The 12,777-nt window shown below is 54.6% G+C and overlaps 1 protein-coding gene across 1 annotated transcript in view; it reads right to left on the bottom strand.

The window, feature by feature from the left end:
• The window catches only part of SFXN5 (sideroflexin 5), a 50,248-nt gene extending 38,290 nt beyond the window's left edge, over window positions 1-11,958 (bottom strand). The window contains exons 1-2 of the mRNA XM_081332319.1: window positions 11,864-11,958; window positions 7,766-7,834 (exon numbers count right to left, since the gene is read on the bottom strand). Of these exons, the coding sequence (XP_081188445.1) occupies window positions 7,766-7,834; window positions 11,864-11,920 (126 nt within the window). The 5' untranslated portion in view covers window positions 11,921-11,958. The remainder of the gene's footprint in view (window positions 1-7,765; window positions 7,835-11,863) is intronic.
• Between the last annotated feature and the right edge of the window lie 819 nt (window positions 11,959-12,777).

Genomic DNA, 12,777 nt, shown 5'->3' with positions numbered 1-12,777 from the left:
GGGACACTTTTGCCCAAAGCGGCATTTGCACCTGGGTCCTGGCACAAGCAGCCCCTGGCGAAGAAGCGTTTGCGGCTGCCCTGAAAAGGTTGTGAATCAGGTCAGTGGTACGGTGACCTGCTTTACAACCACCACGACGTATGGACCGTAATGGCCAGGCTCCGTTACAGTTGTAAGTCAAGGACGAACTGCGCACAATAACAGCCACCCAAAGATAGAAGGCCCCCCCTCCCCCCAGGCTGGAACCAGCTTGGCCATCAGAGAGGAAAGAGGCCTTTCAGAACAGCCACTTTGGCCCCTTCCTTCTCAGGGGGAGGGGAGAAGGGCAGGATGCCCCCCTTCCCCCTCCCCCCACCTGTCAATCCCCCCAACTCCCCAATCTCCTGCTGTGCGTTAGTAGGAAATGTCGCATGGACTAAATTAGCTTCACAAAAAATCTGCTGAACTCTTCAGATAGTCCCACACAGTTTCATTACAAGCAATTAAGAGCCTAATTTTAAGCAACGAAGTCTCACACCTGCCAGGAAGAAGGCAGATCCTCTCGGCACACACACACAGACACACACGCGCACACACACGCACAGAGCTCAGCTCCATAAGGGGGTCTTGAAAGAGTTTGGCACATGGAGCCTTACTCGGCAAATGGGGGATCTTGGGGGATCGGGGTCGAAGCCCAAGAGGCAAGGCAAGGGATCACCAGCTCAGCCAGGGTATAAGTTTGTTTATCCTGACTTTTTGTTGCTGTTGTTTAGCAACAACTACGTGCAATTCTTTTTGCAAGATTCAAATGTAATGTCCCCAATGAAAGAAACCATTAAAATGCTGCCTGGATGCTGAGAAATTTCCAAGCTTTGCACAAAAGAGGAGCCCAGGGCAGGAACCAAACGGTCCAGCTACAAGGATGGCCAACATTGACTCTCTTATGACTCGTGGACTTCAATTCCCAGAATTCCTGAGCCAGAAGGAATTAGCAACCGCAGTGATTCCTTAAACAGCTGTGGCAAAAAAGGCCGTAAAATGGAGCAAAACTCATTTACAACCGTCTCACTTAGCAACTGAAATTTTGGGCTCAATTGCGGTCGTACATTGAGGACTATTTTCCATACAACAACAACCCTGTGAGGTGGGCTAGGAGAGAGGGCCTAGCCTAAGACTTTGCCGTTGCTAAACAGGACCTGAGACACGGAAACAGTCCACTCTGCCCGAGGCTTTCAGCCCAGCTGAGGACGACCCACCCGCTCAATCCCGGCCTGTTTGCCTGTCTGCCACCTGGGCCTGGTTCCTGGCGCGAATCCCCCGCCCGGCTCAGAGGCGGCTTCCCGTCACGCCACAGGAGGGCACTGACCGAGCCGGGCTCACCGCTTCCTCTCTTCCCTGCTAGCCCAGATCTGGAGCTGCCAGGCTCAGCTCCCCTACGGGCAGCCCTTGACTTGCCAACCTTGGCTCAGCGAGTGTCCGAGGTTAGAACGAGACCGCAGAAAAGTGACTCACGACCAGTCCTTGCTCTTACGACTGTCCCCACAATCACATGATCACCTTTTGGCTGCGTAGCAACTGGCTTCTCTTTAGGGTGACCCAGCGTCCCCTAAAGGTAAAGGTAGCTACGGTAGTAACGGTGGCTCAGTGGGTTAGGACGCTGAGCTTGTCGATCAGAAGGTCGGCAGTTTGGCGGGTCGAATCCCAAGTGCCGCGTAACAGAGTGAGCGCCTGTTACTCGTCCCAGCTTCTGCCAACCTAGCAGTTCGAAAGCACGTAAAAATGCAAGTAGAAAAATAGGGACCACTACGGTGGGAAGGTAACAGCGTTCCGTGCGCCTTTGGCATCTAGTCATGCCGGCCACATGACCACGGAGACGTCCTCGGACAAGCGCTGGCTCTTCGGCTTTGAAACGGAGATGAGCACCGGCCCCTAGAGTCGGAAACGACTAGCACGCATGTGCGGGGGAACCTTTACCTTTACCTAGCGTCCCCTAGTCGTTATTTGTGGCCTTCCCAGCCAGCTTCAGCCAAGCAATGTCAATGGGCGAAGCTGCGTCGGCTTAGCAACTGTGTGATTCATTTAACAACTGCAGTGACTCGCTTAACAACAGTGGCAAAACAATTCTGGGAGTTGACATCCAGGGGTCCACCCCTGCTCTAGGGCCACGGGGGCTTCTTCTTTCGGGAGCTGTTGAAACGGAAGATGGGCCTCCGTCCAGAACGAAAGTCAAGGGCTGCGCTGAGCCAGGAGCGGGACTAGATCAGGGGTCCCCAGACCCCCCATCCGTGGAGCGGTACCAGGCCACGGCATGCCAGCAACTGGTCCACACAAACGAGCAAAGCCCAAACCAGGCCCCCTCCGAGGGGGCTCCGGAGGGCAGGCGCTGCCACCCAAAGGGCCCACCCGGGGTCTTCGCCGAGTGCTGCTGTCTCTCTTGGGTGGTCCTGATGGGGAGCATCAGAAACAGCGTTCAGAGCAGCTGAGAGACCGAGGCCGGGGGATCAGGGGCTAAAAGACGTGGGAGGGACCTTGAAGATCATCTAGTCCAGAGGTCCCCAAACCTTTGCGCACCGGAGGACCAGGAGCCCCTCGTCTGTGCTGGGGATGCTCTGCGTGCAAAAGGCCCCCACCCCCACGGCAAGCGGCTTCTGCAGCCCTCCGGGACTGAGAGAGGCAGCCCCAAAGCGGAGCTGCCAAAGGAAGGAGGGTGCGTTTGGCTTAGCTGCTGCTCCCCCCCCCCCCCGTGGGAGCCCCAATCCCAGCCAGCCCTTGGCCGGAGAGCGGTGCCCACGGCCCCTTCTCCCACCAGGGAGTCGGCTCAAGGGGGCCCCATTCTCAGGAGGGGAAAGAGGCAAGTCTGCCCCTCCCCATTCCGACGGCTCTCTCTCCTCCCAACAGACGGATGGCAGCTTTTGCTGGAACTTCATCTCCAGAAAGGAAGCCATACAGGCAGTCCTCAACTTACAACGGTTCACTTAGTGACCTTTTGAAGCTATAACAGCACTGAAGTGACTTATGACCGTTTTCACTCTTATGACCTCTGCAGCCTCCCCCTGCTGACGTGATCCAAATTCGGACGCTTGGCAACTGACTCGTATTTATGACAGCCGCAGCATCCCAGAGTCACACGAGAGCCATAGCAATTATAGCCCTTAAGACTTTGAGCCGGTGAGGATCGAACTGCCGGCTGTGGGCAGAGTTTGCCTCCCATCCTGCATTCTCAGCCCTGGGCCACCACGGCTCTTTTGTGATCCTCTTTTGCGACCTTCTGACGAGCAAAGTCAATGAGGAAGCCAGATTCACTTAACAACCGGGTCACTACCTGAACAACTGCAGCGATTCACATAACAATTGTGGCAAGAAAGGTCATAAAATGAGGCAAAACTCACATAACATGTCTCATTTAGCAACAAAAATCTTGGACTGAATTATGGTTGTAAGTTGAGGATTACACAGTCACTCTTTCCCAACACTTCAAAGCGGGGTGTTTCCCCCCCCTTCTCATCAGTGGAGAAAGGGACAAAGCAAAGCTCCTCCCGCACACACGTTTTCTGCCTGGTGTGCAAAGAACGGGTCTCTCGCGTGCTCCGGGGCACAACTGTTCACAGCGGACCCATTCTTCTGAACTGCCTCCGCTCTCACCCTCAGAAATTCAAAAATTAATACTTCAGCTAAAGGTTTACTCTTTGCAGAAATTCTAAAGGAAAATCCTGTTCGGTGGGTGCTTCCTTTACTCCCTTTGTTTTTACTGCTATAACCAATTATTTCTGTCTCCCAACAGGCTGGCGTAATTCTATTACCTTTCCACTATACTAAACAGGATGACAAGTGTGATCCTGCCAACTATCTGCCAATTTGTCTTTTATCTATAATTAGTAAATTGCGTGCTAGATTTCTATGTTATAAATTACGGGATTGAGTGCAACCGGAGGGGATGTGCCTTTTGAACTCTCCAAAGCAGAGTTTTTCAACCTTGGGATTTTAAGTTGTGTAGACTTCAAATCACAGAATTCCCAGCCAGCCTTCAGGTGAATTGGAGGATTGGTTGACCCCTTCTTCAATTTAAATTTAAATAACAGAGTCGGAAGGGACCCCCTACTCAAGCAGGAGACCCTGGATAAATAGCTGCCCGGTCTCATCTTGTAAATCCCCAGTGATGGAGCACCCACAATTTCTGGAGTCAAGCCGTTCCTCTGATTAATTGTTCTCACTGTCGGGACGTTTCTCCGTAGTTCTAGGTTGGTTTTCTCCTCGATAAGTTTTCACCCTGTTCTGCCTTCAGGAGCTTTGGAGAATAGGTCGACCCCTTCTTCAATTTAAATTTGAAGTCAATTTAAATGTCCCCGTTATAATTGGGTAATGGAATCGTGTGTCGTTACCTAAGTAAACAAAAACGCTTCTACACAATTTTGGGTAAGTTATCCAGGTTTGGGAAGTATTGCCCTATGGGGTACCTTGGAATTAATGGCCCTAAAACTGAGTTTTCAGTATTCTCAAGAAAGTGTCCCAGAGCTCCAGCCAGTTCTAAGAATGGTGGGAGACGTATGGATCCAGCCATTTAGGTGCTTAAGGGCCCGTGTTCAACTTTCTGCCAGCTGGATCAGGGGTCTTCCAACTTGGCCCTTTGATGACTTGTGGACTTCAACTCCCAGAATTCCTCAGCCAGGCACACGTGCCTGGCTGAGGAATTCTGGAAGTTGAAGTCCACAAGTCATCAAAGGGCCAAGTTCAAAGACCCCTGTGCTAGACTTACCAAGCGAGGGAGCTTAATCTCATAACTCGGAGCATTCCTGGCAATTATGAAATGTGTGAGGCATCACTGTGACAGGCAGGCCCAGTTCTAGTCTGAGGCTGCCCGATGCTCAGTCCTGCAGCCTCTACAAGGACACCACAGGCTTCCAAGTCATCCAATTACAATTCAGGAAAGCCAATTCAGTGAGTCCCTGAAGCAACTCTGGAGACATTCAAAGGGCAGAATTCAACAGCTGGCTCCCCCCCTCCCCAGGGACTCATCAGAGATGCTGGCCTCTGGCCAAAGCAGATCCCTTGAGGGACTCCCCTGGTGCGCTGGACCTTGTTAGAAGGGGTTGTTTCTCCCCCAGGGAGAAATTAATCCTGATTTGGCTTTTCTGTTCTGGCAAAATCCACCCTCAGCCTTAATAAAAACTGTGCAAATTTAAGCAAAGTATTTGGGACATCTAAATGGACAGAAAGAATTTCCCCACGTCCACTGCACTGCAGGTCCCATCATCATGACTGGGACTATCCCTATATTTTTTTAATGTTTGACAAGGGGGTTGTTTTCCCTGGATATCGAAGGATAGGTTGTCTTTCCTTGCACAATTCCAACTTGTGTAGACTCTGATATGGAGAGTAACTCTGGATCACGTGTGTTGTTCAGGTGGCCAATTGTCAAAAAATTAGTCTTTTCCTACACTCAAAAGGGTTACTGTTCTCTTTCTGAGTGACCAATTTCTAGATGCCTCCAAGAAGGTTGCCAAATTCTTACCAGGTTTAAGACTCGCAGTCGTTTCATCCATCCCTGCCGCTATGAGGCTTGTCTTTTAACTCTGTCTCGATCAGCGGTGGGGAACCTTGGCCCTTTTATGGCTGGCTCAGGAATTCTGGGAGTGGAAGTCCACCAGTCACAAAAGGGCCAAGGTCCCCCCCCCTCTACATGTTCACACACCAGCTTTGTATTTGATGGAATTTTATGGCCAGTCTTGGATCGTAAACAAATCAACTAACCAGAATCTCTATTTCCAAAGCAGACAGCAAACAGCTGGGGAGGGCTGTGCCTTTTCTACTCTGGACCAGCGGTTTTCAACTTTGGCCACTTTAAAATGGGTGGATTGTCAATTCTGGGGAATCCTGGGAGTTGAAGTCCATACCTCTTAACATTGCTGAGGTTGAAGAACACTGGTCTAGAGCAGGGGCCTTCAAACCTGGCCCTTTGATGACTGGTGGACTTCAACTCCCATAATTCCTCAGCCAGGCGAGGAATTCTGGGAGTTGAAGTCCACAAGTCATCAAAGGGCCAAGTTTGAAGACCCCTGCTCTAGAGCAAGTGGCAGCTCCCAAACTCTGCAGTTATAAGTGTTCTTTCTAGATCTTTCCTCGTGTGCATAACACAACATGGCCTGGTTGGTTGTGATGTTTCAGTCCTGGGTAGTGATAGTTAGTTTTTGTTGGCAATTACGCAAAGGATATATCAAACTCTGGCACTTTTCAGGCTGAATTCCTCTGCCTTGGTCAGCATGAGGCTCCAAAGAGTGGCAGCCACATAAAGGCATTTACCCAGGAGGTACAAAACAGGCAACGAACGACCAATCAGGATGTGTGGGGCAACTGGGGATCTGGAGAGATGGGGGGGCACCAGGGCTGTGGGCAAGGTCGGGTCCTGTTGGGGCTTAATCCCTGGTGGCCCTGGTTATCCTCTCTGCCTTCAGCTGGAGAGTTCTTGGATCTGACTCCAGCAGGGCTCTCTTCCTCTTGTAGGAACACAACACAACAAACACAGACACACACAAACACACACAACAACCCTCTCCAGGGACTCACCTGCTAAGCTTGTAAGCCGCCCTGAGTCTTCGGAGAAGGGCGGGATATAAATGGAATTTTAAAAAAAACCTTCTCTGCCCTCCCATTCCGTGTCCTTAATTCTCTTTTTCCGTCCCACTTGCACACAAACACGCACATTTTAAAAAAACATTGGGGGAAAAATGGGATCTCTGACCTGTCCCCAAGTATGTCACACTTTTCATCAGGGAGTGTGAGGTGTAAGAAATTAATGGAGATAAATAAGTGCAGAGAAGGAGCTGATAACGGAGGACAGAAATTAAGGGTTCTCTGGGTGGGTAATTAACTGCTTACCCTCCTTAAAGTAGGAAAGTAATCAGGTCCAAATATACTTATACATCTATTAGTAGGTAAACATCTTTAGACATTTAATCCTTCCACAAAACATTGATGTAGCTAATTATTTTGGAGGGCTCACACAAAAACACCGAGAGATTTCATAATTCCTAATCCATTTCATGCCAAACCAGTGAAAATGCATCAAACCATTTAAGAATATGAATATTCCTAAGTGCTAATTGCATAGTGAGCAGAATTCCTGCCATGCAAAAGGAATCCACCCCCCCAGTTCCCACATCCCTCCCACCAAGGGGTCTTTCTGGGGCCTGCAGCAGCTTATGAGGACCCCTGGGCGGCACATAACGCCCCACTGCGACCCAGGCGCTGGCAAAGTAGCGAGGAGGGGGAGGGCCGGAGGGGGAGCAGGAGAATCTCACCCGTGGGGTGTGTTTGTTCCCCCCCATTAAAAGGGAGCATTCTGGGACGGGAGGAGGTGGAGGATGGGATTGGAGCCCCCGTCCCCAGCCAGAGCAGCGAAGGGACCGCCCAGCCCCACCCATTCTGGGGGAAAGCTCAGCTCCCACAGCCCCAGCTGGGGTGGGGGGTTGCTAGGAACCGGGCAGGCCCTGGAGCCTTGGAGGAAACAGCATGGCGGATGGCTTGCAAAGCAAGAAAGGGCGAAGAGGAACAGTGAACAAGTCCAGACAAAGCCCCCCCGGGCAGTAAACGCCACTTGCTGCTCTTCAGCTCTGCCGGGAGCGCAGCTCAACAGGCCCCGGAAGGCCAGCAGCTGCCAGCTGGAGAATTAAGCCGGATCCGGCAGCAGAGGGGGGCTTTTTTGCAGAGAAAAGTGCCCAGGAAGCATCTAGGAGTGAAATAATCTTACTGCCAGGTGAGAGAAGCACCCGAGGAAGTGCAGAGAGGCTACCTTGGTGACGAAGAGTGTGCGGGGGTCAATGATGTCCAGGAAGTGTCTCAATCTCCCACAAAACGAGGCCTGCGGGGAGACAGAAGCACCGGCATCAGAGGACTAGTGGGGGTCTCCTTCCCCTGGCCAAGCAGCCCCCCCTGAGGCCGGGAGCCCTGGCAGCCCTCCTGCCTCTTCTGCATGCAAGGCGGCTGTGGCCCCCACAGATGAGCCCACCAAAACCCGGGCAACTCTTTGGGCCAAAAAGGCCTGGGGACGCCACCTCACTGCTGGGGCTGTGAGTGCAGGTGCCATTTGGGGCACAGCCTCGCCTGCCCCGTACTACTGGGGTCCCAGGGCTCCTAGGATGCCTGGGCCGAGCCCTCTGGGCCCTCAGCATGGGGAATGTGGCTCCTTAAGGCTCCCTTTTGTTCAGCTCAGAGGCCATTCTGGGGACATTCCTATCACTCAGAGCCAGGATGTTGGGGGACATCAAGCTCCACTTTTGAGTCCAAACCCCCAGACCTTGGCAAACAGCCGGGGCCTCAGTCAGGAAACCCAGGCACTGCCAGGCAGAGCACCATGAAGAGGCTGAGGCTGGCACTTCAGAACAGAAGCAAGGGTCGCCCCCCGCCCAGCACCCAAAATCTTCCCCTCCTCTTCAGCCTGAGCGATGGTGGTCCTTCGATGGTGACCCCAAGTAGCCCCCCCTCCAGCAGTGGCACAACAGCGGGTGGGGCCGCCCGGGATTCCTGGCCAAAGGGCCGTTGTCCCAGCCCCAGCTGCCCCTTCTGTGCCTCCTCGAGCAGGAATTGGCCGCAAGTGGCGTCTCCATCTGGCAAAGTCTGCTCTGTTCAGCGGGGGCGCAGACCCCTTTTGGGCAGGGCCCCCCACTTTCTGTTGGAGCTTCTTCCACCAGAAATGATCTTTTTGTGCTTGGAGCCTGAGGCAGGAGCGCCCCAGGCGGCCCCAGGCAGCGGGCCCTTGCTAGAAGGCACCCACAGCCCTCGGCCGTTGCTCAAGGGGCACCCGGGCACTTCACATCCCCCTGGTGCAACAGCTGCTCCGAAGGGGTCACCTGGATCAGCGCCTGGGCTGCCAAAGGAGGCAGGCACAACCTGCCCACCTATGTGCATTGCACAACCCTGGCCTGCCGGGACCTCACACACCCCAAGATTCCCCATCCTGGAAGGGCTCCAGGCCACTTCTAGGAGAGCATCCTTGCACCCCCAAACCCAGGCAGGTGCCCATCCCATCCCGCGGGCACATCAAAGCGGCGATTCTCAGCCCCCCCACCAACGAAGCGACCGCAGTGGAATCCCTCCCCCACTCCCACGCCCTGCCCAAGCCTGAAGAGTCTTGAAGAAAAACTCCGTTAATCAGCACTGGAAAAAAATTTAATTGGTGCAGAACACCTCCAGCTTCTCCCTCTCACATGGCTTGGCTCACTTACAAAAGAACAAAACTAATTAAGCAAATCTTTTCATAAAATAAATTAGTTCTGGGCAGAGACACAGCAGAAAACAAAGCAGCCGCTCTCGTTAGCTAAGTGAGCCAGACAGCTGGCCCGGCTCCCCACGCCTGTGCCACGCCTGCCACACCGGCAGACTGTCCCGGAACCGGTTCCGTGGACCGTGGACCCAGAGACTGTGGATCCTCAGGAACATCACTGTGAGCAAGAGAGGATCAAAATCTTCAGTGCTTCCGACTCTCAGCCATTTCCCAGCAGATGTCCAGGCAACCAAAAGCTTCAATTATCTCCCTATCAGGCCTCGTGGAGAGGCAGCCATTAGTAGCAGGCCACTTCCTCACCTGCCCTGGGAAAACGAATTCCCACAGCGGGAATTTTTTTCTTCCCCAAATATCTTAAACAGGATTTGGATGGTCCCTTCCTGCATTTTTGAGCAAGTATGCATTTTTTTCTGTATGTAAAGTGCAACATACCCATCTTATTCAGCCTGGAGTTAAACGAAGCCCGTCTACCAATTAAATTTCAGGGATGCCATCTTTCCTCTTTGGCCCTTGGAGTCAGTCAGGATCTCTGGTTCTCCCTGTGTATTTCTCATGGAAATACACAGCTGAGCAATTCCAGCCATCACCCTCTTCTCCAGCCGGTTGACCGCCTGCTTCATTAACTTCAGTTGTTCCACACATACCCAAGAGCCTTCTTTGTTGTTCATCGCTCATGCTGATCCTTTGCCTTCCTGACTCCATCTGTGCAGATTCGGGTTATTTGCTGGTGTTCTGCTTTCTCTACGGGCACCGTTCCATTTGTTAAACTTGTCCCTTTTCTCAGTCCACCAGAGAGCTCCTGGTGCAACCAAGGTGGCCTCATTGGGAAAGTCTCCCATTTCATTTCCCTTTGGAATTGATTGGGCTTTAATTATCTCATTTCTCAGGTTCCCCAACTGTTTTTTCCCCTAAGGACCTTCACCCATGAAATCCTTCCTGGTTTGCTCTTCACTGGTTGGGATCTGCTCTCCTGAGATCTATAATCTGCAACCCTCCTCAACCCCTCCCCCCACCATAAAGACACAAGCTCCATTGCAGGAGGTCACAGGGCTGCTTCCCTGCTTGCCTGGGGTACCTGGAGCCTTCCCTGCTTCCCCCCCCCCCCAAGTTTCCCTGCAACCTCTGACTCGGTTCATTCAAACTGTGGGCTCCCCACAGCTGCCCCCCTGGACTAGGGCAAGCCTGGAGTGAAAGAGGGTGGCAGAAAGATGGGAGAAAATGTGGCAAAGGCTCCCGCACGAGTCCCTGGCAAACCCTGCCTGCGCTCCCTGTTTGCTCACTTGGTGAGGCGAGCAGGCCCAGCAAGACCCCCCCCCCCAAAGTGTGGTGAGCCCCTCCAAAGGGGCCGGCCCCTCTTCAGCCAAGGAGCAAAACAGCCTTGAGGAAGAAGGCTCCACCACACCCTTCGGAGAGTTCAAGGTCTGGAAGAAACACCCAGATAAGGTTTTCTCTCTTATCACCTGGGCAGGTTGAAGCCAGAAGGCAAAGTCCACAGTTTAGTGATATTTATGGAGCCCGAACTTTGAATACAAACAAATCTGCAAAAATGCCTTCCTGCCTGCCTTGGGCCAGAAGTAGGACAAGAGGCAGACCTTCAACGCCCACGGCCCAGAGCAGGGATGGAAGGGAGCCCTTCGCTCTGCATCTCCGAGAAATTCCCCAATGGCAGATCAGGGACACCCCCGCCCCCTGCAATACCCCCCCCCCGGCAGGGCACTTTCGCTCCAGAAAGGCTGGCAGTGCCAGGCAGGAAGACTCCGGCGGGCCCTTCCTCGGGCGGCAGAGGGAATTGGAGTCCTTCCCAAGGACTCGGCTGCCCCCGAAGGCTCCCCCCCCGCCAAGTTTCCGCCGGGGTCTCTGAGCGCGGGGGAGGAGAGGAGGGTCCCGGGGGGCAAAGAGGGAAGCGGGCCGCGGCGCTTTCCCGGCCTTTCTGCCCTTCTCCAGGCTCGCGGACGGGGCCCCACTCAGCGATGCCCAGATTAAGAGCCCGGCACGGAGAGACCCCCGGGCCGGCTTCGAGGGGAGGGGCTCCCGCTGCCCCCCCCCGGCGCTGGAGACCCGGCGCCCCCCGCCTCCCCCCTCGGGGTCAGCGCCCTCCGCCGCCAGCTGCTGCCCCGCCGGGGGGGGGAACATGGGGGGCAGCTCTGCCGCTTCTCCCCGGCCAGGGGTCGCGCAGCCCGGAGCCCCCTCCCGCCAGGGATGCTGCCCCCACCCCGGCACAGCTGGCCCCGGCCCCTGCCCCCCCATCCCATCCCCCCGTGCGAGGGGCTGCGGCGCCCAACTGCGACCCCCGGGCAGCTCCTCCGCCGGGCGCGCCCCCGGCCGCCTTCCCGCACGGAGATTCGAACTCGACACCGGAGGAGAGGCCCCGCCCCTGGGGGAAAGCAACTGCCAATCAAAAGCCCTCCGGGAAAGGGCCGGGATTCCAGGAGGCAAGCGACAGCGCCGGCGCCCAATCACCGGGCCGCCCCGCGGCAGGGGGCGGGCCCGCGGCGGGAGTCGCTCTGGGTGGGCAGCGGAGCCCCCCCCCCGGGCGAGGAGCGGCGGAGTGCCCGCCCAGCACGGCGCCCCCTCCCCGGTGCCTGCGCGCGCAGCCCCGCGGCCCACCTGGTCGAAGCGCGGCTTCCCCAGCTGGAAGGCCGGGTACCCCGCGCTCTCCGCCATCCCCGCTCGGCGCCACTTTCGCGTGCGGAGTGCTCCTCGCGGCCTCGCCCCGCCCCTGGCAGCGCCGCCGGCCGCCGATTGGCTGAGGCGCACCGCAGCTCCCGCGGAGCCTGCTGGGGCGCGTAGTTCCCTCTGGCGCCCCGAGGGCGGTTCTGTGTCCGGACGGGCGCGGCCCCGCCCCCTCCGCGCGAGGGATGCCTTGGGAAGCGTAGTTCTCCGCGCGGCCGTCGCCACCTTCCCCAAGGAGGCGCCCCCGGGCGCCCAGGCGTCTTTTGCGAACCGTTTTTAAACAAGGTAAAAAACGAACACAGATACCAAGAAAGAAAGAAAAGGCAAAAAGTGCAAGAAAAGAAAAATCTTTGGAAAAAAGTGGTTTCTCATATTCTTCATATCACCTTTAATACGTAGAATCACATGTAATCACATTTCTGCCTAAAGTTACGTTATATTACTCTTCCTATAATTTATCCAGTCTGGCCCTCAAAACTCTAAATCACAAGACCCTTTTTTATATTTTTAAGCAAAAAGTCCCCGAGAGGCTTCCAATCCCCAATAAATGTAAATGTGGCTTCTTCTCTAATCAGACGCCAGTTTACCCATCTCGGCTAGATCTGCCCAATTTCACCAGCCCCCCCCCCCTCGTGGGCCGTGCCAAATGACCTCTCCAGGGCAGCCATATATTGACTCTCTTCTAACTACGTATCCAACAATCCTAGAAGTTCTGGTTTCAGTTTAACGTTGGTCTTTTGTATCAGGATCCTGCATCAAGGTTTGCATGGGCCATTTTTTTTTAGCTTTTTTACAAAGCCCACCAAGCGTGACACAAGGGTCCTTCGTGTTCCTACCTCGAACGTAGC

Source organism: Vipera berus, assembly GCF_964194415.1.
Source record: "Vipera berus genome assembly, chromosome: 7".
In the NCBI taxonomy this organism is placed as follows: Eukaryota; Metazoa; Chordata; class Lepidosauria; order Squamata; family Viperidae; genus Vipera; species Vipera berus.
This window is presented reverse-complemented; position numbering and strand designations above follow the sequence as displayed.